This window comes from Cryptococcus neoformans (genome assembly GCF_000091045.1).
Source record: "Cryptococcus neoformans var. neoformans JEC21 chromosome 14 sequence".
In the NCBI taxonomy this organism is placed as follows: domain Eukaryota; kingdom Fungi; phylum Basidiomycota; class Tremellomycetes; order Tremellales; family Cryptococcaceae; genus Cryptococcus; species Cryptococcus deneoformans.
The window spans coordinates 517,061-537,060 of NC_006683.1; the positions used below are offsets into that span (position 1 = coordinate 517,061).

At 49.6% G+C, this 20,000-nt stretch overlaps 7 protein-coding genes across 7 annotated transcripts in view; 3 read left to right on the top strand and 4 right to left on the bottom strand.

Moving 5' to 3' along the window:
- The window catches only part of CNN01790 (response to unfolded-protein, putative), a 2,980-nt gene extending 2,740 nt beyond the window's left edge, over window positions 1–240 (bottom strand). The window contains exon 1 of the mRNA XM_024658409.1: window positions 1–240. This exon is cut by the window's left edge and continues 129 nt beyond it. Within this exon, the coding sequence (XP_024514085.1) occupies window positions 1–232 (232 nt within the window). The 5' untranslated portion in view covers window positions 233–240.
- A 235-nt stretch (window positions 241–475) lies between these two features.
- On the top strand, window positions 476–2,341 carry CNN01800 (conserved hypothetical protein). Its single transcript, XM_568684.2, has 3 exons — window positions 476–891; window positions 949–1,275; window positions 1,335–2,341. Exons 1-3 carry the CDS (start codon window positions 478–480, stop codon window positions 2,247–2,249), a joined length of 1,656 nt encoding a protein of 551 aa, XP_568684.1. The 5' UTR covers window positions 476–477; the 3' UTR covers window positions 2,250–2,341.
- Window positions 2,342–2,654: 313 nt separating this feature from the next.
- CNN01810 (conserved hypothetical protein) lies at window positions 2,655–5,929 on the top strand. The gene is made up of 6 exons (XM_568686.2): window positions 2,655–2,983; window positions 3,151–3,950; window positions 4,017–4,581; window positions 4,641–4,707; window positions 4,764–5,534; window positions 5,610–5,929. Exons 2-6 carry the CDS (start codon window positions 3,181–3,183, stop codon window positions 5,648–5,650), a joined length of 2,214 nt encoding a protein of 737 aa, XP_568686.1. The 5' UTR covers window positions 2,655–2,983; window positions 3,151–3,180; the 3' UTR covers window positions 5,651–5,929.
- Window positions 5,930–6,328: 399 nt separating this feature from the next.
- On the bottom strand, window positions 6,329–10,190 carry CNN01820 (vacuolar membrane protein, putative). The gene is made up of 6 exons (XM_568657.2): window positions 9,958–10,190; window positions 9,143–9,916; window positions 8,808–9,095; window positions 8,118–8,762; window positions 6,742–8,059; window positions 6,329–6,666 (listed from the first exon to the last, which is right to left on the bottom strand). Exons 1-6 carry the CDS (start codon window positions 10,091–10,093, stop codon window positions 6,513–6,515), a joined length of 3,315 nt encoding a protein of 1,104 aa, XP_568657.1. The 5' UTR covers window positions 10,094–10,190; the 3' UTR covers window positions 6,329–6,512.
- Window positions 10,191–10,973: 783 nt separating this feature from the next.
- Window positions 10,974–12,975, top strand: CNN01830 (expressed protein). Its single transcript, XM_568658.2, has 6 exons — window positions 10,974–11,316; window positions 11,371–11,546; window positions 11,596–12,187; window positions 12,239–12,360; window positions 12,415–12,523; window positions 12,579–12,975. The coding sequence occupies exons 1-6, from the start codon at window positions 11,010–11,012 to the stop codon at window positions 12,860–12,862; spliced, it is 1,590 nt and encodes a 529-aa protein (XP_568658.1). The 5' UTR covers window positions 10,974–11,009; the 3' UTR covers window positions 12,863–12,975.
- Window positions 12,976–13,677: 702 nt separating this feature from the next.
- On the bottom strand, window positions 13,678–18,390 carry CNN01840 (cell division control protein 25, putative). The gene is made up of 7 exons (XM_568659.2): window positions 17,726–18,390; window positions 15,474–17,676; window positions 15,097–15,422; window positions 14,686–15,042; window positions 14,419–14,635; window positions 13,961–14,367; window positions 13,678–13,906 (listed from the first exon to the last, which is right to left on the bottom strand). Exons 1-7 carry the CDS (start codon window positions 18,308–18,310, stop codon window positions 13,895–13,897), a joined length of 4,107 nt encoding a protein of 1,368 aa, XP_568659.1. The 5' UTR covers window positions 18,311–18,390; the 3' UTR covers window positions 13,678–13,894.
- Window positions 18,391–18,639: 249 nt separating this feature from the next.
- Window positions 18,640–20,000, bottom strand: part of CNN01850 (hypothetical protein) — a 1,609-nt gene continuing 248 nt past the window's right edge. Inside the window, exons 1-3 of the mRNA XM_568660.2 lie at window positions 19,618–20,000; window positions 19,323–19,564; window positions 18,640–19,266 (exon numbers count right to left, since the gene is read on the bottom strand). The exon at window positions 19,618–20,000 is cut by the window's right edge and continues 248 nt beyond it. Of these exons, the coding sequence (XP_568660.1) occupies window positions 19,051–19,266; window positions 19,323–19,564; window positions 19,618–20,000 (841 nt within the window). The 3' untranslated portion in view covers window positions 18,640–19,050. The remainder of the gene's footprint in view (window positions 19,267–19,322; window positions 19,565–19,617) is intronic.

Here is a 20,000-nt window from a genome sequence, read left to right on the forward strand (position 1 = left end):
CGCGAAACTGCGGGGAGGGGGAATTTGAGTGGGCATGATTTTGTGAGAAGGGGACGGGGCCGCGGGCGACCGAATTGGAGGAGAGGGAGCGGAGGGTTGCCGAGCGGGAAGATTTGAGGCGGGGGGGGGAGAGGGTGTCGAGGGCGGCGTCTTCGGGGATCGGCTGCGAGACCGAGCGTGACCTGGCGGGGGAGTGCGGCGGGACGGTGAGCGTGACCGAGGGGGGGGACATGGTGCGGGGGGGGAGTGGCGGGGGGGGGAGCGGGCACAGAGTCAAGGGCCAACAAGCGGTGGAGGAACGTGTGGCCAAGAGTCGAGAGCCACGACAACCGCGCTGCACTGCACGCTGTGCCTTGCAACGTTATGTAATCAGATAGTATTATGTCCACGTCACTCGTCGCATTTTGCTTCCGCCGCCGCCTCTCCCGCGCGAGGAAAAGTTGGAACCACCACACAAGCGACATACTCACCGCCAAAATGCTCAGGCTCTGCCGCACATGCCGCCTCGGCGCATACACCCCGCGCAGGACACTTGCCACCGCCACCGCCACCGCGCCCCTTCCCGACCTGCCCCCGCGGCGGCCGCAGTTCCAGCCACAACGCCCAGACAGAGCAGGCCGGGAACGAGACCGCTTCCGGACTCCCGACAGCAACAGACTCCGCCTCGCAAACATCCTCCAGACACTCACGAAATACAAGGCAGAGAACCGCTCGCCGACGCCGGTAGCGTATGTCAACATTATCGAAGCAGCGAGCGAATTCGCGTTGAGCCACAGGGTCGACGGGGATCAAGGCGACGGGCTGGGGTTCCAGGTTGCGTTGGCGGCGTGGGAGGATGCGAAGCGGGGAGGTGTTGAGCTGGGGCAGGAAGGTGTTGATGCGATGATGAATGTGAGTGGATACCGGTTTTTTTGATTTGTGAAATGGTGTGGGCTAATAGTTGTTCAGTTTGCGGTGATCTATCCCCAGCTGCTCTCTTCCCTCCTTCTTTACACCAAAACCCGCCGTCTCGCGACGTACAATGCCATGTCCAGAGTGGCCTCTTCCAGCTTTGATGTCGAGCAGATGGTTTACCTTTTGGAGGAGATGTCCCAGCAAGGGTTCGTTCCCAACACTGCCACTTTGAAACATACAGTCCGCCAGGCATGTGAATGGGGATACCCCCGATTGGCTCTTCAGATTGCGCAAAAGGCCGAGGAAGAGTCTAGTTTTGGGTTCAGGCTTGATCAGAGTGCGTGGGTTCAGATCCTCATTGCGAGTGCGGACAATCACTATGTATGTTCCTACCCGTTTATTTGCTACGTCTCTTGTCGCTAAATATTTCAAAATTGCAGTTGAACGGTGTCGAGACCGCATGGGAGCGTGTCAAGTCCAGCTACACCCCGGACGAGGGCCTCATTCTCTCCATGCTCAACGCCGCCGGCAGATGGGGTCGACCCGATTTTTCATCCACCATCCTTGAACTCCTCCCCGGTCCGCCCCAAGAACATCACCTCGCCCCTCTCCTCGAAGCATTCTGCAACGCCGGCCAAGTGCCCAACGCTTTCCACGTCATCAGCACCATCCGCTCCACCGGCCTCACCCCGACCTTGTCCTCCATCCAGCCGATCGTGAACGCGTTGAAATCCGCAGAGGTCATTGACCAGGCGTACTATACTCTGGAGGATATGCACAAATCCGGCCAGGCGGTGGATATCACAGCGTTGAACGCTGTGATTGCGGCTAGCAGTTCTATCGGTGATCTCCAGCGTGCTCGGGCTACCCAGAGCGCGATCCCAGAATTCGGCATGACGCCCAACATTGATACATACAACCTCGTCCTCCAATGTTGCGTGACCACCTCTCACCGCCCATTAGGCGATACCCTCCTCTCCGAAATGGCTGCCCAGAATGTCCAGCCCAACGCTACCACTTACGACCACCTCATCCACCTCTGTCTCACCCAGCCTTCTTACGAAGACGCATTCTACTATCTCGAAAAAATGAAAGCTGGCGGCTTCAAACCCGGCTACGCCGTCTACGCTTCCCTCGTGAAAAAGTGTGTCAAGATGGGCGATTCGAGGTGGAGGTTGGTAGTCGATGAGATGAAGGATGTGGGGTACAAGATTGAGGCCGAGTTGCAAGGGTTTATTAATAATGGAGGAAGGGAGAGGGGAAGACAGGCGGCGGGGCAGAGGAGGGCGAATGATCAGATGGTGGGGAGTAAGAGACGGAGCTGGATAAGGCAGGCGGCTGAGGAGGCTGTGTAGCGGTGTGGAGGGCTTTTTTCTGGTGGAGATTTATTTAGGAGCATGGTTTTTCTCCTTGCACCAACAGGGCTCATGCATTGCATCATGATTCAGTCCGTCAGACGCTACGACTAGCTAGATTGCAGGATTATACACTTGCTGGCTGTCGACTGCTGGCTGTTTGTATATGCGAGTATAAATGATGCGCATTTCCCGGGGGTGGCCGTCGTGGGGATCGGCACCGCGGGCAATAGGAACGGGATCTAAAAAGAGGTGTGAGATGTGCGTCCGTGCGTTTTCCCTGTGATCGACCACGCTAAATCGTCCCGCTCGTCGCTTCATTCTCCGGTGAGACTGTACTATTATTATGCCCTCCATTTATTTTCCATGTATACCAGCCTAGTGCATTCCGTATTTTATATTTTTATTCTTAGACCGTTTTCGCTCCTCCTTTCCCCTCACCGATTTGCTTACCTCGCAAACTCGCAGTGTGTTTTGGCAGTGCGCTTTGAGCTTGTGCTCCACAGCTTCTCTCTTCTCTTGTGCTCACCCTCTCCTTCCCCCCCCCCTCACTTCCACCTGGCCTTCCTTGCGCTCACGTCTTTTTTCAGCCCAAACAGGCAACGCTGCGACTCGTTCCTGCCGCTGCATTGGCTCGCTAACAGGCTGGCTAGCTGGAAACGCTGCAGTTTGCCAATACGTTCAAGACGGGAGGGAGAATAGAGAAACATTACCGCGTTGTCAGGTCAGTACACGTACGTCTTGTTTCTTTGGTTCGTCGTCCCTTCCCCTTTGATCGACCTTTTTTTGCCTTTGCGCGTCTCATTTTCTGCTTGTCCATTGCGGAAAAACTTGTATCTTCAGACAACCTCGCAGACTTGCGTTCGTCCAAACACAGTACTGACTGCTGCACCTATTCTAGAAGCTTTGAGGAGGTTCTCTGAAACCCCTCATGTCGGCGATCCCGGAGCAGCCGGCCGTGGAGGCTCTCAATGACCAGCTTCAAAGCATACAGCTCGATGGCTCTCGGCACGCTGCGAATGGTAAACATTCAAATCGGCCATACGTTCAACTCCGGCCTCATCCCGCTCAGCTCCAACCCCCGCCCCCGCCCCAGCCCCAGTCACAGGCCTACCAGCCGTATGCACAAGCATACACGCCTTACCCCCAACATTACCATCAAGCTCCTTACACTACCTACCTTACTTATTCGCCTTACCCAAACCATCTCGCATGGCGGCCTCTCCCGGGGTCGGAACAGACGTCGCCTATCGACCCTACCAACCAACATCATCATCAGCACCAGCATTATGGTCTATGGGGCAGTCCGCCGGTGAGCCCGGTGAATGCACCACCACCCCAGTTTTTGACAGGGCAGTCACGTACGGCCATGTTCGATGATTTCGGAGTTGGAGGGGCTGTCTCGGGGGCTGGTACGGCGTATTACGGCGGCAGACCGCCGTACGGTAGTCCTCCCTCTGTATGGCAGTCACCCACGGCGCCGTCATCCTTCTTCTATACGCCTTTCCAGCAACATGCTTCCGGTATGGGACCGGCCATGCAAGTTTCGGACTGGTCGACGTTCAAGGCTCACGTCAATTTACCGGGACCATCGAAATCGGGGCCGATCAGTCCAACGGATAGTAAAGAGCCAGAGAGAAAGTCGTATCACCCTCAACCGCCTTCAAAGAGAAGCGATTGGGTCATGTGGGTCGGTAATGTGTAAGTCCACGTCCCCCCTACAAGGTTTCCCGGACAGCACGTGGGTGCTTATGATATGCCCATCAGCCCCAATAACACTTCTCACGAAGAGCTCTGGCATTTCTTCAACGTGACGATCCCCATCACCAACACCGAATCCGACGCCGAACCATGGCGTGGACCGTCTTCCATCTTTCTCATATCCCGCTCATCCTGCGCATTCGTCAACCTCTCCTCTCAAACCGACCTCGAACGCGCCGTCTCCTTTTTTAACGGTAAGCCCCTCCGACCATGGGACGCCCGTTGCCCCAGGATGGTCTGCCGCGTGAGACGGAAAGATGATGATTTGAGATCCGGCGTGGGAGCCCAGCGCGGGACGGGAATGCATCGACAATGGGTGAAGAAGGATAAGGAAAGGGAAAAGGAAAAGGAGGAGGGTAAGACGGGGCAGATGAGTGCAGCCACAGTTTCGTCCGGACCGCCTAGCCCGGCTATCCTGGCGCCAGCACCGGATGGGCCGGGGAGGAGGAGGGACTCGATTGTAAGTGAGGAAGAGAAAAAGTTTTCGTCAGGGAGTTATGCGAGTACAAATTCGAGTTTCTTGATGAGACATTTCCCGAGAAGAGTTTTCATTTTGAAGAGTCTCACTACGGTGAGCTTGATACAGATTACGTCTGATTTTCAAAACTGACTTTTCCCCTCCCAATTCAGGCTGAGCTCGAGGAGAGTGTGAGGACTGGTATGTGGAGAACGCAACAGCACAATGAACCTATATTGGGCAAGTCATTGTATTTCTTTCCCAATTTAAGCAACATGACCTAATCCGAAGCATAGACCAAGCATTCAGGACATCCCAATCGGTCTTTCTAATCTTTGGCGCCAACCGAGCCGGTGAATTCTTTGGGTACGCACGTATGATCGAGCCTATCGACAAGGAACAAGCCAAACACCGCCAATCCTCAGCTGGCACCGCTTCCCGCCGTTCAACCACCGGTGATTCCGACCGTTTCTTCCTGCCCCCTTATCACAGCCGCGTAACCACCATGTCCCCCGGCGAACTCGCTACTCCTCGCGAAGACTCGTATTTCCACGTTTCCACAGGTCACCGAAAGACTGATCCGCCGAAAATGCCAAATCATGCGGCTCCGAATAGCTCCATGGCGGAGATCCTCGCTACGGCTGAAGAGCAGAGAGCGCATACGTTTGATCCCAAGACGTTACAAAGGGATTATGAATACCCATCTGTAACTCTTACTTTGGCTGAAGCTGAAACGGGTGTTACTTCCTCTTCAGAGAAGAGCAGTCAGCAAGCCTCGCCTGAACTTGGACCGGCGTCGCAAGAGCCGCAAAAGATGGACGACCAAGGTATCTTGAGAAAAGATACATTACCCCCTCCTTCTCCTCCAGAGCAAGATGTGGAAAAGTTACAGCAAGCTGAACAGGAAACTTCAAAGGAGTTGTCCAACGAAGGATGGGGACATTATTTCCGTATCGAATGGATAAGGCATACACCATTACCTTTTAATCGTACCCGTCATTTGCGTAACCCTTGGAATGCGGATAGGGAAGTTAAAGTCTCAAGAGACGGTACAGAAGTTGAACCCTGTAAGTAACTGAGCTCTTTTTCATCTCGCCCATCTTTCTCATTTTGATCGCTAATCATGCACTTTGTGATTCCAGCTGTCGGTCTTCAGCTCATGGCCGAATGGGATAACGAGTGATATCGTACCCCACCTTTCCCTACTTCACCTCAATAGTCATGCGCCTCCATTAGTATTACCCGAACAATTCCTTGAAAACAAAAACGCATAACAAACGATTACTTATATACACGGTACAAGGTCGTTTATTTTGACGGACTGCATTCAATAAACTCATGATAACATTGACATTGCATAAACCATTTATTTCGTTCTCTTTTTTTGCGGCATTATATGGGTTTTGCACGCCCCTTGGTTATTTGGATATAATACACGTATGCATCCTCTACATACAAACTCGGCAGGCTACACTAGCACATCAAGAGTTGATGACAGAGGTGAGAGAAGTAGCGAGTAGAGAACAGGGAATTTGGTGATGGAGAGCAGTGTTACTTGCCCTTTGGCTTGCATAGCTGCTCGATGCGGGAGCATTGGCCAGGACTCTCCGAATTTCCGAGGGATTGAAAAAAAGACGAATGTGATCGTCCCTGGCTTCCCAGCCCAATACTTGGTCAAATTCATCTTCCTCGAGCACAAAACTCTGTTTTATATAAAAGTTACAACTCTACGGGCCGTTGACGATGAGTGTCATGCCTAATGAAGGGGGATATCATTGTAGCTGCTTATTCATGCTCAGAACTATGATGGAAAATAGGAGCAGATAGATGATTTACTACCCGCATGCACAATAATAATACGTGCATGATAAGGCAAGAGTATGCAGTCTGGTAACAAGTACGAGTCATAATTCCTCTACATCTAATCCTCGTGCCGTCCTCCGCTGACATTTCAGCCCCATAACAGCCGCACCGTCAACTGATACATGGACAGTTCTTACAACATCTACTTAGATCACAATTAATATCCAGCTCATCTTCAATGCTCAGGCGTGCTCCTCCCCTTCCGGTTCACCATCCTCTTCCACCAAGATTGGCATGTAGTCATCTTTCCTCGTCCAGAACCAGTATCCTATACTACCAGCGGCTGCTAGTAAGAGGATGCTGATACCAGCCAGAGTGATTGTAAGCAATCCCCATCTGTGTAGAAGGCAGAAAACGTTAGCCGTCGCGCAATGTGTAGATAAGAGGCAGGGTTGCAGGAAAACCGCTTACCTAGAGAACCAGCTGGGTTCATAAGGGATAAGAACTGAATCAATCATCATCACTCCACCTCCAAGAGTCATCCCACCTTCCCACAACCTGTCTCGTCCATCGCGATGCTTCCGATCTTCTTCTTCCCCGTCGTCATCAGAGTTGGGAGAGGCACTCTTTCGGGAATTCCTCCACCTCACACTAGCTCGCCCTGTCATACCCACTCTGGCCGAATCTCCCCTCACTCTTTCCCCACCTCGTGCGTCTTTTATACCCACAATCCAGTCGCCATCACCTGTCCCTCTGAATGCTAGGTCACCATACTTGCTAGACGTTGATAAGAGCGTTTTGTAAACAGAGTCGTCGTTGAGGGCGAGGGGTTGTCCGTTTTGAGGTGGCATGGTGGATGAGAGAGAGGACGATGAAGAAAGAGAGGAAGAGGGAATGATGTGAAGCTTCAGCAAGGAGAGGAGCGCGGAAGGAGTGGAGATGTAATGGGTCAGGTTGAGCTTGGAAAACGCTTTGTCAGAAGGACAGAGTACGATGTAAGCAGGGTACGCAAAATCGCCTTCCTTTCCTTCATCTCCATCTCCATCTTCATCTCCATCTCCATCTCCATCTTCATCTTCATCTTCATCCCAACTTCTAACCCTTCCTTCCAACTCGGCCTTCTGTACCTCCTCTTTAGTAGGTTCTCTCCCTTCCAATATCCATCCCAATCCGGCCCGAATCATCAAATCACTCATCGTCAACTGCTTACTGCCCTTGATCAACTTGCCCACCGTCAAATCAACATCCGAGGGAAGGACCACCTGGTCAATCGTATGGATCACACCGGTATCGGTAAGGCTGTCCGGGAGGGTGACGTTGGCCGGAGAGAGCTCACCATTGGAAGGGAGGGATGAGCCAGAATCGTGGGATGGCCATTTCGTAGGTGATCCAATGGTGATGATACCAGGTCCATGCCCATGAGGGGGCTTAGTGCGTTCAATGACCACATCACCGCCCTCTACAGTCTGGTGAATCCTTTTCCCATCCTCCACATCTTCAGAGTAGACGATCCCTTCCACCATGTGATACTTGACAACCTTTCTGAGATCATCTTTGCCGTCAGCTGTAAGTAACCATTCCATCGCCAAACCGAGATCGGTAAAGGCAGGGTTTTGCGGGATAAAATACGTGATGGCGGGTAGACGTTTGGTGGTTTTAGCCAAGTCAGAGGCGTATAGGGCGGCGATGAAAGTGGATAGCTGAAGGTCTGATACAGCGGTTTGCAACACCGTGTCAGGTAGAGAGAGGAGGGTAGATATGAGATAGATGACGTTATTACCTGATTTCACTGCCTCGCGTTTTTTCCCATCAGTCCCAAGCTTACTTTTGCTCTGTAGTAGACTTACCGGGCTTCCCTAAAACGGTCGCTCCGCCAAACCTCACTTCACCCTGTCCCACAGTCTCCCACCCGCTCCTTGCTTTACCCTTTCCCTCTTTTCCATCCTTTTCGGCCACGTCGACTCTCAATCTTTGCCTTGCTCCATTCAAAGACGAGGTCTGCAGTTCAGTTGATAGAAGCTGACCGTCCACAATGTCTGTAGGGAGAAGGCGCTGAGGAAGAATATGGTATCGCAGCAATGCGGATAAAGGCGAAGGGTCTGGGAAGGAAGGTTTTTTGGAGATGCCGGAGAATATATTGGATAACTCCCTTGTGCCTTTAGTCGAAAGCCCATCCCACTTGTCCAAGACGTCCAGCACATCATCCGTCGGTGCCAAAAGAGTATATCCTCCTTTGGAATCTTTGCCAATATACTCTTCTGACAAGTTGGCAGAGCGCATTAAAGAGACAAACTGGGTAGCGTTGAGAGACAGAAGCATCTTCTCCGCGGAATTGAGCAAGTTGAATGAAGGAGGAAGAATGAGAGAGGGAAGAATGTGGATGACGCCGTTGGACGCTAGAATATCAGGTGTGGATGGGGAGGTATTGTTGACGGTGATTATAAATGGAGAAGATGAGGAAATCTCAAGACGTTCTCCAGAAATAGCGTCGACTGTAAAAATGAGCAATAGATAACACAAAAAGAGGGAATACCAACATTCGCTGTTCTTCTTGCCCAACGTATCACTCCAAACGACTCCTTTGCCATCCTTGCCCAGTATCACGCTTTGCGAAACTATCCTCCCTACACCTTCCTCCCCATATGGTCCTTTTAAATATCCCTTTTCGATATCATCAAAGCCTTCCATGAATGCTTCATTGGAAGGGGCAAAGACCGTCAAGTGGGGCGTCGAAGAGAAAGATGAAGGCAGGGGCGTTGGGGGAGATGAAAGGGAGAGGATGGAAGAGAGATAAGATAGAGAAGGGTGAGTACGAATAATCTCCTCTGTACTGATGTCAGTCATGTCACCATTGAGCCTTACGCAAACTGACCTATGGTAGGAGGCATGTCAAGAACACCATCGATACCAACTACCACCCCATTTCTCACCCATCTCGCTCCTGGCACCTCACTGGCTGAGTCATTTCCTTTTGGCCATCCCTTCCCATCCCAAATTTCTACTCCACCTTCCCCATTCCACTCCACCCCTGCTTTGCCTTTCTCTCCACCCTCTTTACTTCCTACCCTTGCTATCCTGAGACGTTGACCATGCCCTCCTAGCAAACCTTCACCGCCTTGAGGTAGCCAAGGGGCACCCGGTTCTGGGACTGGGGGTAGAGGAGGTTGCTCGTTCAGAGGATACAAAAGCGTTGTCTGAAGAGTAACGTTTGAGACGTCAGAGGGGAGAAAAGACGATAAAGGAAGAGTATAATTGAACATGTGGTAGAGCAAATGTTGTCGAAGAGCCCAATTTTGATTGTCCATGATTCTCCTTTCCATATCTTCGTCTCCACTAATGACCACACGGGATAATATTACTTCTTCTTCATCTTTGAGCCAGTCATCCAGACCACCAGGTCCTAGCCATCCATTCACATATTCTCCATGGTCAGCATCAGATACTGAAAGACCAGGTGTATTCCGCTCGGCCCATTCTTTCCATGCTTGATCCGTAGGAGCGAATACAGTGGCATTGCCAATATAAGCTAGCATAGGTATGCATTTTGCTCTTTGAAGTAGACGGAGGAATGTTGTATGGTAGGGCGAAGACGACAGCGTCGAAACGATTGTCGACGCGTAAGTTGATACTTCTGAATTCGTTGTTTCTGCAGACTGTGAGCATGATATATTCAATCAGGGGACATACCATAAAATTGAGAATTATATTGATCACACCCATTATCCGAATCGACTTGATGGGCACAGCCAAGTGTAAATGGCGATTGCGCAGCGAGGGCCAAACGTGCGCAGATGGCGATTGCGAGGACCGACAGAGAGCGCATGGTGCAGTTTGGGTTCCTCGCTTATGGGCTTGATATATGCGTGTGCCCTACTGTTAGAAGGCAGATATTCTATTGATAATCGATGAACACGAAAAGGACAATGACCAACTCCAATAATGAATGGCTCAAAATTGGATGGGTCATGGACGGACGGAACGAAGCCGGCGGTGATCGTGTGGCCAATGACGTTGTACTTACGTAATCCCTGATAGGTGTCAAATATTTGCTGTTCCATGAAGCAACAACGATTCGCAGGGTTTGTCTTTCACATAGCGTGGCCCTTTTGGTTGCATTTTTGGAGCTCAGTGGCAGAGCTATATTGGTCTATGTAGGCCTTTGGGTTCTCGAGTAGCCATATATTAACGCAAGCTGCTGCGACTGGATTCTACAGCGTTCCTGATAATATCTTCCCCTCTCATCACTCCACTCGCTACCTGGACGATTTCTTCGGCGTCAACCCCGCCCTCTGCCGATCTTATGGCCTTATTACCTCCATTCCAACATCTCTACCACACTTTGAGTCCCCGTCAGTTTCAAAGAATGCTTTGGGATCATCTAAAACTTGCTGCGAACCTTAGGGATTGGACTGAGGCTGACACTATCGCCATGTCTATCGTCATATAGGCCCATCTCTCGGCCAGTGTGGTTGGTGTTACACTGCATCCTACGACGATGGTCGACTTGGGATCTTTTTGTCGAGAAAAACCTGGTCTCAACAACACAGCCATGCATAAGTCAACTACAGTACAGGAAAACACCCAATAACCAATAATATTTTTTTTTAACGGGGGAACACCCCGGCGGCCGCAGATGACTATCTGCCCACTCGGCGTATCGGGCACTGCATAATAATTATCTGTTTGCCACCATTAACTGGATTTTTTTCCCTTTCACACCTACTTGTAAACTCGCAAGCATGGTACAAGATACCAATAAGGATCAGTTCTTCCCAGACTCGCCGCTCGAGGACTACGAATTTCCGCCATCTTACGACTCATCCTTGGCTACTGGCGCTGGCCCTTCTCAGCCCGTCGGCAGTACTGGCGAGGCACAAGAAAGGACTATCCCAGAGCACATTCGATTCCTCTTCGCAGGACCTACCAATGCTGAGCCTCTCCTAGGCTCCGGGGCACATGATCTGTCTGTGAGAGAGAGAGTGAAGAGGGTTGAATGGGTTAAGAAGGGCAATCAGATCCAGAGTACGGATCCCAAACTTTCAGATCGTGTGTATCTCGCGTTCGTATGTAAAGGAGCCATGGAAACTGACAGATTGATAGCCGATCTACTATATGACTGGCTGAGACTCAAGGCTATGGAGCCACCAAAGGTGACCATCCAGTGCTACGGTTCTCATATGGAGACTTGCGAGCAGGATACGATCGTTATGGAGAATGGAACTCATCAGACATTGAAGCGTGGAGAAACACAAACTATCGTCGATTTTGACTTTACCGTAAGTTATCTGGCTTGATGACCGGCGCCATTACTAATGACATTTCCAGATCGACTTGTCTGAAATTGTCAACCACCCAGACAACATTTCCAACATCCATTTGTATACTGCTCTCCCATGGGACATCACCCATCGTGGTACTCATCGTCCATCATATTCTGCCTCTTATCGCCCACCCAAACATTATCATGGACCTCTTGACAGTGTCTACGCTGATGAACATGAGTTGTATGAATCTCTTCTCACATCATCGGACGGCTTCAACACCACTCTGCCTGGTCTGCCCCCCAAGTCAGGGGAGCAGAGGAAGGATAGAAAGTGGAAAGAGTACAGACGCCAGAAGGGTATACCGGGATGGGTGAAGAAGGAGGATGTGCCGGAGTTTGAGCAAGGGAAGGGCAAGGGCAAGAATAAGAAGAATAGGAAGGAGGATAAAAGGCGGGACTCGGAAGGCGGGAGTGTCGCTTTGGACGACCAGGACTCCGACGTCGATGTCGAACAAGCCAGAAATGAAGGCATCGACAATGTAAAGCCCAATCTTAGGGCATGGTGCCAGGCATATTGTGACGATCGCGGCCTCTTGAAAGAATTTGTTATGAAGAAAGAGCTTTGTGGATGGGACTTTGATGGCTTAAAGTCGGGTAAGTTTCCCTGATTATTATTTGCGGGTCTATGGCTAACCCAAAAGGCAGCGATAAATGGTGCCATTCTCTCAACAGGTTATCAATCTCCCTACGTCTCGGTGAACATCAGTATCGACAATGTTGCCGTTGTTGTTCGTCCCGATAACCTCTTGAGTCGAGCTCTTTCCAACGTGAGTCGACATTTCTCATTACACAATAACTCTTTGGGCCTGACTCCTTTATAGTCATGGATCTACTTTTTAAGCTGGTTGTTCATGATCTACCCATTCATCTGGATCTGGAAACATTTCCATAGCTTGGGCGGAGCACCCTGGGATGTGGCTTTTGCCTCCTGTAAGCTATTTTATTTTGATAAATACCAGTTGCCTACTAACACGCCTACCTCTAGATGCCTTGAAGTTTTATCCACCTCTTCCATCTACATTCCCATCCGAATCCATCTCATCCGCCTCTGACCGTCTCCCAAGTCTTCCGAAACTTCATCCCGAACTTCCTCCCTCACCTCAACTGCAATATGGCCACAAGGGCGTACATTATCTAGTAGGAAGGAAAGAAGGTGAATGGTTTAGGGAATGGGAAGAGAGGATTAGGATGGGAGTTAGGATGAGGTACAAGGGAGAGCTGCAAGGTGGTACTGTGGAAGAAAATAGAGTTGATTTGGATGGGTACTAAATCTGGTTGAAGTCGATGTGTTTGAGTCTTTGATTTGTCTATGAGTTTAATATACACGTCTAGCCGTCTGTTTTGTATCAATTGTCTCCATGTACTTCTCAGTTGTCGCGTTGCATCCCCAAATGTCTATCAATTCTTAACCGCATTCTTCTCCCCCTCTTGCTCCTTTTCTTCAACTTACCCCGCCGTGCACTATGTAAAGAGGGTACATACGTCCCAGTTTGCTCATTTACAAAGGTTATCTCGTTCGACTCCGTCGCTGGAACATCCTGCCTGCCTGCTACGTACTTGCTTGCTTGTCGGCTCAGGAGGGTGGTCATCATCAAAATAAAGAAAGCGATAAGCAGCAGGCCACGAGATTTTTGAAGAGTGCTAGAGATAGTTTAAGGAGATGCATGGACATTGTGTTGGTGAGGAGCGTAAATGTCTGTTTTGAATTTGGGCTTACTTGGAGCTCTAGAAGAATGGGCTCTGCTGTCATGTATCAGGAGGCAGTTACTGGTTTTTTTGAGAGGAGATAGTACAGCTGCTGAATGTTTCCCTTTCAAGTCAGTCACTACTAGCCCCATCAAATAGACACCATAGTTGCATCTGGCCCGCTCGTTACCATTTTCCACGGCGAACATGACAAGTAAGCGTTGATTTCCAAATAGTTCATCAGAGACTGAAGATGTGATGAACGAGATGAGATGGCTGTTGAAATGGTGCCTGTTCGAGAACAAGCTGCTGATAATACGGAATGGCTGCTGAAATGAGCGTCAAGAAGCATACACCGTTGTTGTCTTCGGCAAAAACTATCACAGAGCCATAGCTGCTGCTTTTCAAAATATACATTTAAACCCTAATAAGGAAAAAGAATAGCCGAAAAAAACAAACAGCTAATTATTATGTTTCACAGATAGCTTTTACGATAGGCTACTCCGATAGATATCATGATTTTGCGTGACGTTTCGTGCAGATCGTTTCTTACCACCCGACATGGCAACTGGGTCCGCTTGATACAGTAGTGTTCGTTATATGAACTAGTATTCGTTATATAAACCCCTTTCCCTGATCTATCAGTTTGGCCAAATTAGAAGGGGGCAGGAAACTACTTACAGAATCATGTAACATTCTCGTAATTCTCTCCTCTTCCTTCTCTCTTGGCTCAACCTCCACACTCAATTCGTAATAGTCCCTTGTATCGTTATGCACTATATCAAACTCCTTTTGCATCCAATCTTGGATGAGTCTGCTTCTTGCAAGCCTGTAGGGCATCGATTGGTATTGCTGAATATCTCGAAGGATTTCGGCGGATAACGAGCGTTTGAAGAAGTTTATCAGCGGCTTGGTGGGAATGACAGTCTCTTCTTGCGCAGGATTGGACTGTTGGGAAGAGGAAGCATAGGCGGATAAAGAGCCATTCGACATTGAGGGTGGCATAGAGTTGCCCTTCGTGGGTGCGCCGGGTTTGATGAAAGCCTTATTACCATCCTCAATAAACACCAAAGCCGTGAGATAGAACCCTGGCGCTTGTTAGTCAATGAGCCTGGGGGCAGAAAGAAAGGTGGACATACCTAGGAAAGGCACACAAGGGGGATTGATAGTTTTGAGCATTTCCTTGTAGTTCATGAAATTTCTCGAAGAATCCATCGCTTTATCAAGGTCCTCTTTAATAGCGAGAGTTTTGGCGCTCAGGAGTTCCCTGGTCCTACGTAGTCGAGATACGGGAGAGGAATTGAGGCCGGCAATGATAGCAGCGACAGACGAAAAGTTATTCAAGTTTCGACATTCCTATATAATTGTTAGCCACGAGAGTAAACTTGTGGGCGATAATCACCTACAACTGCGGTCTGAAGCCAATGCTTATACACCTGTGCTCTTAACTTTGCATCCTTATGTTGCAAAATAACTAGCGCAATCCAGCCAGCCAGAATGTTCGCCGTGAGAATCACCTTTCGCACATTCGGCGCCAACAATTGACCTTGTACTTCGTCCGCATAGATCTTTTGTAAGCATTCAGTAGGCTTGATTCTTTGATATAGCGTGAATTCAAGGATGGTCAATTGTCGTGCAAGCTCAAGAGGGGCGATGTCAGTCAATCGAAGGGCACGGCCAGAGACGCGCGGCAGCAGAGAAGCGGGTGGGGAGAGGAGAGAACCGGATGTCCCGGAATTTATTTGTTCAGGTTCACTCTGACGCTGTTTGTTTCGGAATCAGTTTTGCAATCATCTATGGTCGATTACTGGACCTACGCGTTTCGCAACCAGTTGTAACAATTGCTTCGACATCAGCTCCGCCTTCCCATCCTCCTCAGGCATCCTCAACGCCAATTCTTCCACCTTGCTCAGCACGGCATCATCCGTCGCTCTAATAAAATGCTTCTCCAGCCATTGCCTCAACGCGTTCACCACTCTTAGCTGAATATACCACTTCTTCTTATTACGCCACTCTTCATACTGTTCTCGGTTGAGTTCCGGGGGCGGAGGAAGGTAATACCGGTCTTGGAGATGATTGAAAAGCTCAGCAGGATTCGTGAACGACCGGAAGGTCAAAAGAAAAGCTTGGAAGAAGGGCGTATCTGCAAACCTTATCAGCTATCCATCACATATGAAAATAAGTTGGTGCTTACCGGCAATAGTATGCGATGTCAATCGCACAATTAAAGCTCTAAGAGTACCGGCTTTGACTGCTCCTTTCTCATCAAATATAATCTCGCCTGCCACGTAATCATCCATCATGTACCACGGTGTCTCTGGCTGAGCAGGCGGCGGGCGGTGCATTTGTTGTTGTTGAATGTGATGCGGATGGGGATGAGGATGCGGTGGGGGCACACTAACCACAGATATCTGTGACATATCTTCACCTAGTAACTTTGCGAGCTTCTTAGATGTACCCTTGCGAGAGGACCCGCCTTGGTTATCGTAGGTATCTGAGCCTGGGCGGTGTCGTCTAAAGGCTTTGAGAAGAGAGCTCCGGTTATTTGCTTTCTGAGATTGTGCACCGTCGCTGTCGGCGGGCTGATACGTGAGCGATGTGCTGCTGTTTGATGCGCTTGCTCGGCGAACGTTATGTAACGACGTTTGAGATTGGGAGGCGGAAGCAGAGGGAGAAAACATCTCCCCTGGTCGGTCCCGTGCTTCAGAAGCGTCTTCGGCATTGGTAAAGTCTTCTGCCAGACCCTTGACCTTTCTCCTAACTAAGTCTGATAAGAGCGAGGCGCGAGAGGCGGTAGACGTGATGGAACCTGAACGGGTGTGAGTCTGAGAAGAAGTGCTGGGTTGTTTGGGAGGGTTAAATTTAGGTGAATGCACACCAATCTGGCCATGTATGAGTCCTTGCTCATTGGCAGATTGCTGTTCCCGCGATATAATAAGGAGGGTAGAAAGGCTTCGGAATGCGGTGTTTAGTCGGACTGTTAATTGATCAAGATCATCAGAGGGGTTTCGTCCAGTTGAGAGAGCATTCAAAATAGAGATTGAAATCTCGTTGATCGACTGAAATGTAATGTCAAGGTCTGCCAGATTGAGCTTCGCCTGTTCTACCAGTTGCGCATACTCTTGCAAATCATTTTCCCTTGTCCTCGACCCCGCCACAGAGATGTTCCCCATATTTCCATCCAGATCGACTTTACTCGCAATGTCGATTCCCGTAACAACTTTCGTAAATTTGTTTGCTACACGCAAGACCTCTACCACACCCTCAGTCAAATCAGGCGAGGTTTCAAGGGCTCTGAGCGTATCGTCATACTCCTCTTGCACACGCTGACATTCCACAACCATCGATTGATCAAGCATTTTGTAGTTCTGGCCGGTTTTGCCGAATCCCCATTTACCACCCATGGGTTCACCCAGAGTAAGAGAGTCATAGCCAAGCCAACCAATAACACGCTTTCCCACCTTCTCTTCTCGTTGGTCGGTCGAAATATAGGTATCACCAGTAAAGTAGAGTGAAGGGAAATTGTTGACTACGTCTTTGAGTTTGGTAGCGCTTCGGAGAACTTCGGACCAGATCGAGAGGCCCGTGCCCGATGGGCGCTTGGAATTGACCGCGGCGTGAATAACTGAGGAGAGAACACCGATTGAGCCGATGAGGGTCATATCGCCTACCCATCTAGGTCGAGGGAGATCTTCCATAGATTCTCCAGGGCCAATATACCCAAATGACTGAAGGAGGTCACGAATTGAAGCAAGAGTGGCGTGGTAAGCCGCTTGAAGGGCTTCAATAGCACCTTCTTCACGAAGTAAAGCGGCCGCCATGCCAGATTCGCTACTGAGATCAGCTGCACGGGACATCTCTTCTTCAGCTGCAGAGCCCGCCACGATAGCTTCGAGAATCTCACGAAGAGCTTCATTGACAATTTCAAGGAGGAGACCCATTGTAGGTAGAGGAGTAGGAGTTGTGAGAAGGCGCAAAGAATCGGCCATTTTGGATTCCAATTCTTCAATCGCTTTTCGTCGAAGGAGAATAGACTGTCTGATGGTTGGTGGTCGAGAGCTGATCGACAGGCGAGTCATACCCAAACCGATGTCTACCATGCTCTCAGCATCGCCACCTGCTGGCCTCTCTCGCTGAGTCTGGCCAGTTAAACGGTTATGATAAAACCATTCTCGACCATCGTCGCTAAGCTTTATGATCCACGGATACGGTATGTCGCTATGTGTTCGAGAGGGAGCAAGGAAGTTGTTGTTGTCGCCAAGGGTACGGGGAGTCGAAGAGGTTATGGATGAAAAAAACTGGTCGTCTGACCGAGAATAAGGATCGGAAGGGTCAAAGGGCGTGTCCGATGGAAGTTGCCATGAGTCTTCTCCCGTCAGGGTATTGTGGTAATACACCTGAAGATTGTTAATCAAAAGTCAAGGGTGATCAAAGCAAAGGACTCGCCTGGCCGTCAGGAGTGATAGAAGGAATCCAAGCGTCCCCACCCTCTTCTGCGTCCTTTGGTACTTCAGGGAAGGACATGCGGTGAGCCTTGAGCGTATCATGTTGCAGATCGGCTTTCGTCGCTGTCTTCGTAGTCAAGCCGAACTCGTCCGTCATGTCGTTACTAAGCTGAGCCTTTCTCCTTTGCGCTTCCACCATGAAACCTAGTCCATCGTCTGGCTCCTCGTTTCCTTCCATCATTTCCCTTGCAAGCTGATCCAAGCCCACACCGCCCCAGTCCCCTCCCCAATCGCCCTTCAAAACATCGTCCACGTTGAGCATATTGTCTTCCGATCCCGGTTCCTGTGCATGATCTCCTTTTGTGACAGTCACTTCGTTCTCGTTGACCTCTTCCACGTAATTGCTAGGGAACCAACCCCTTCTTCCATCCAACATGCCATCCCACCACCCACTTTCCAATCTTGAAAAGACAAGAATGATGTCGCCTTCATTAAAGGACAGCGCACTGCCATCTGTGGCTGTAAAGTCGAACTTGGCCCGCACGAGAAAAAATGATTCCGGTTCGACGTTTTCTTGGTCAGCCATTGCGCCTACAGCATGTTAGTTGGAGATATAGGGAGAAAAAGGAAAGGTGAATTAGTTAAAGAAAAAAATAAAGAATCCGAACAGTTATTGATTGTCTTCGCGACTTCATCTCATCGTCGTCGCGTCCTTTGCAGGAGAGGAGGTAGCTATCTTATTATTCTGTGTTTACGTAAAGTCTCTGCTTGATAATTATTTATTTAATTTATCTTCTTTCTATTATTTAATTCATGCTACGGAGGTAGGCTCGACACAAGCCCCTCGACGGACATTGGCTCGTCTCCGACATGCTCGCCTACAACTTCCATCATATTTTTTTACATTTACAGTGCAAATCAGATTGCATTTCATAACATTGAGCCATATGACTTTGATGTCCTAAAGTAGGGGCAGCATGCATATGAGAAGCAAGGAAAAATGCAGGAGAAGCCATCGCGAAAGCTTGGAGGCTTTGCTCTAGTGGGTTGCAGGTGAGCATGAGCTTTTACTGATATCTCTCCTTAGAACGCATTGGTCGAATAGAATTCCCAGCATAGAAGTATATGGGTATGCGTCTCGAAATACCGATTTGGGGCAAGATGGAAAAATCATCTTGGCCAGTCGACAGTTAGGTATATCATGCCCGTCTCCGTCTCTCAACTTTCGCATGACAAGTCCATACGATCTTTGTGCGATATGCGAGAAAACCAAAGAAATGTAAGGGACGCAAATGACGAGACTGGTGAAAGTGCATGTCATTCTTTCTAGATTTGATAAGCACCGCCCTTCCCATGTCCGAATCTGTCACCTAAACCCCGAGCTTCTTTTATTTTCCTGCTTCTCTCTTGATCAGTTAATAATCTGCCAGTGATACCCATATCTCTGTCATGATCCCAGATAGCAGGCGCATCGTCGTCGTCGCCGTTTTTCTTCTTCTTAGCTACCTTTTCTGTATGCTGGTTTAGCAATGAAGGACCGCGCTGAATAACGTTATCAGTTAATGGACTCCACAACATAGCGATCCAAAGGGACTTGCGTTATATTTATGAAGTTCTTGCTTGATTTCCATATCTCTCCTTCTTTTTCTTCGATCTTCCTCCTCTTCTTCAAACGTCAAAATCCTATCGCCAGCCTTGTCCTTCTTCCGCTTCACTCCAGCGACTTCATCGGCAATGCGTTGAGCCTTCTCCGCAGGAGTTTCTGTCCAAACGGAACTATCTGTTTCTTGCTGTGCGGTAGATCGGGAGAATGTGGTTGCTCGTTTCTTCAGAGGGTCGACTACAGAACCTTACGTCAGTGGCCGCTGAGAGTCTCTAAAATTATCGACTTGCCATTGGATAAAACGCCGCTAGTAGGGGGGACCAACATCCACTCTTCTCTTTGAAGGGCCTTTGGTTTATCCTTTTCTTCCGCTTGCTTCCTTCTCCTTTCCTCTCGCTCCAAAAATTCTCTCACCGCTGCTTGCGCTTCATCTTCTTCTTCGCCTGCGGTGGGAACAGGAACAGGACCAATTACTTCATCATCAGAGTCATCATCTCCTAGAAATGATGGACCACTAACGGAGGAGGGTCGAGCAGGTTCCGCAATAGGAAGGCCAGGGCCGATGGACGGACCGACGGATGGGCCTATACTGGGGCCGGCCGCCTTCTTCTCTACACCACTTGAAGAGGCTCTTGCTTGTCGTGCTGCTAACAAGTGAGGAGGTAAAGCAGGA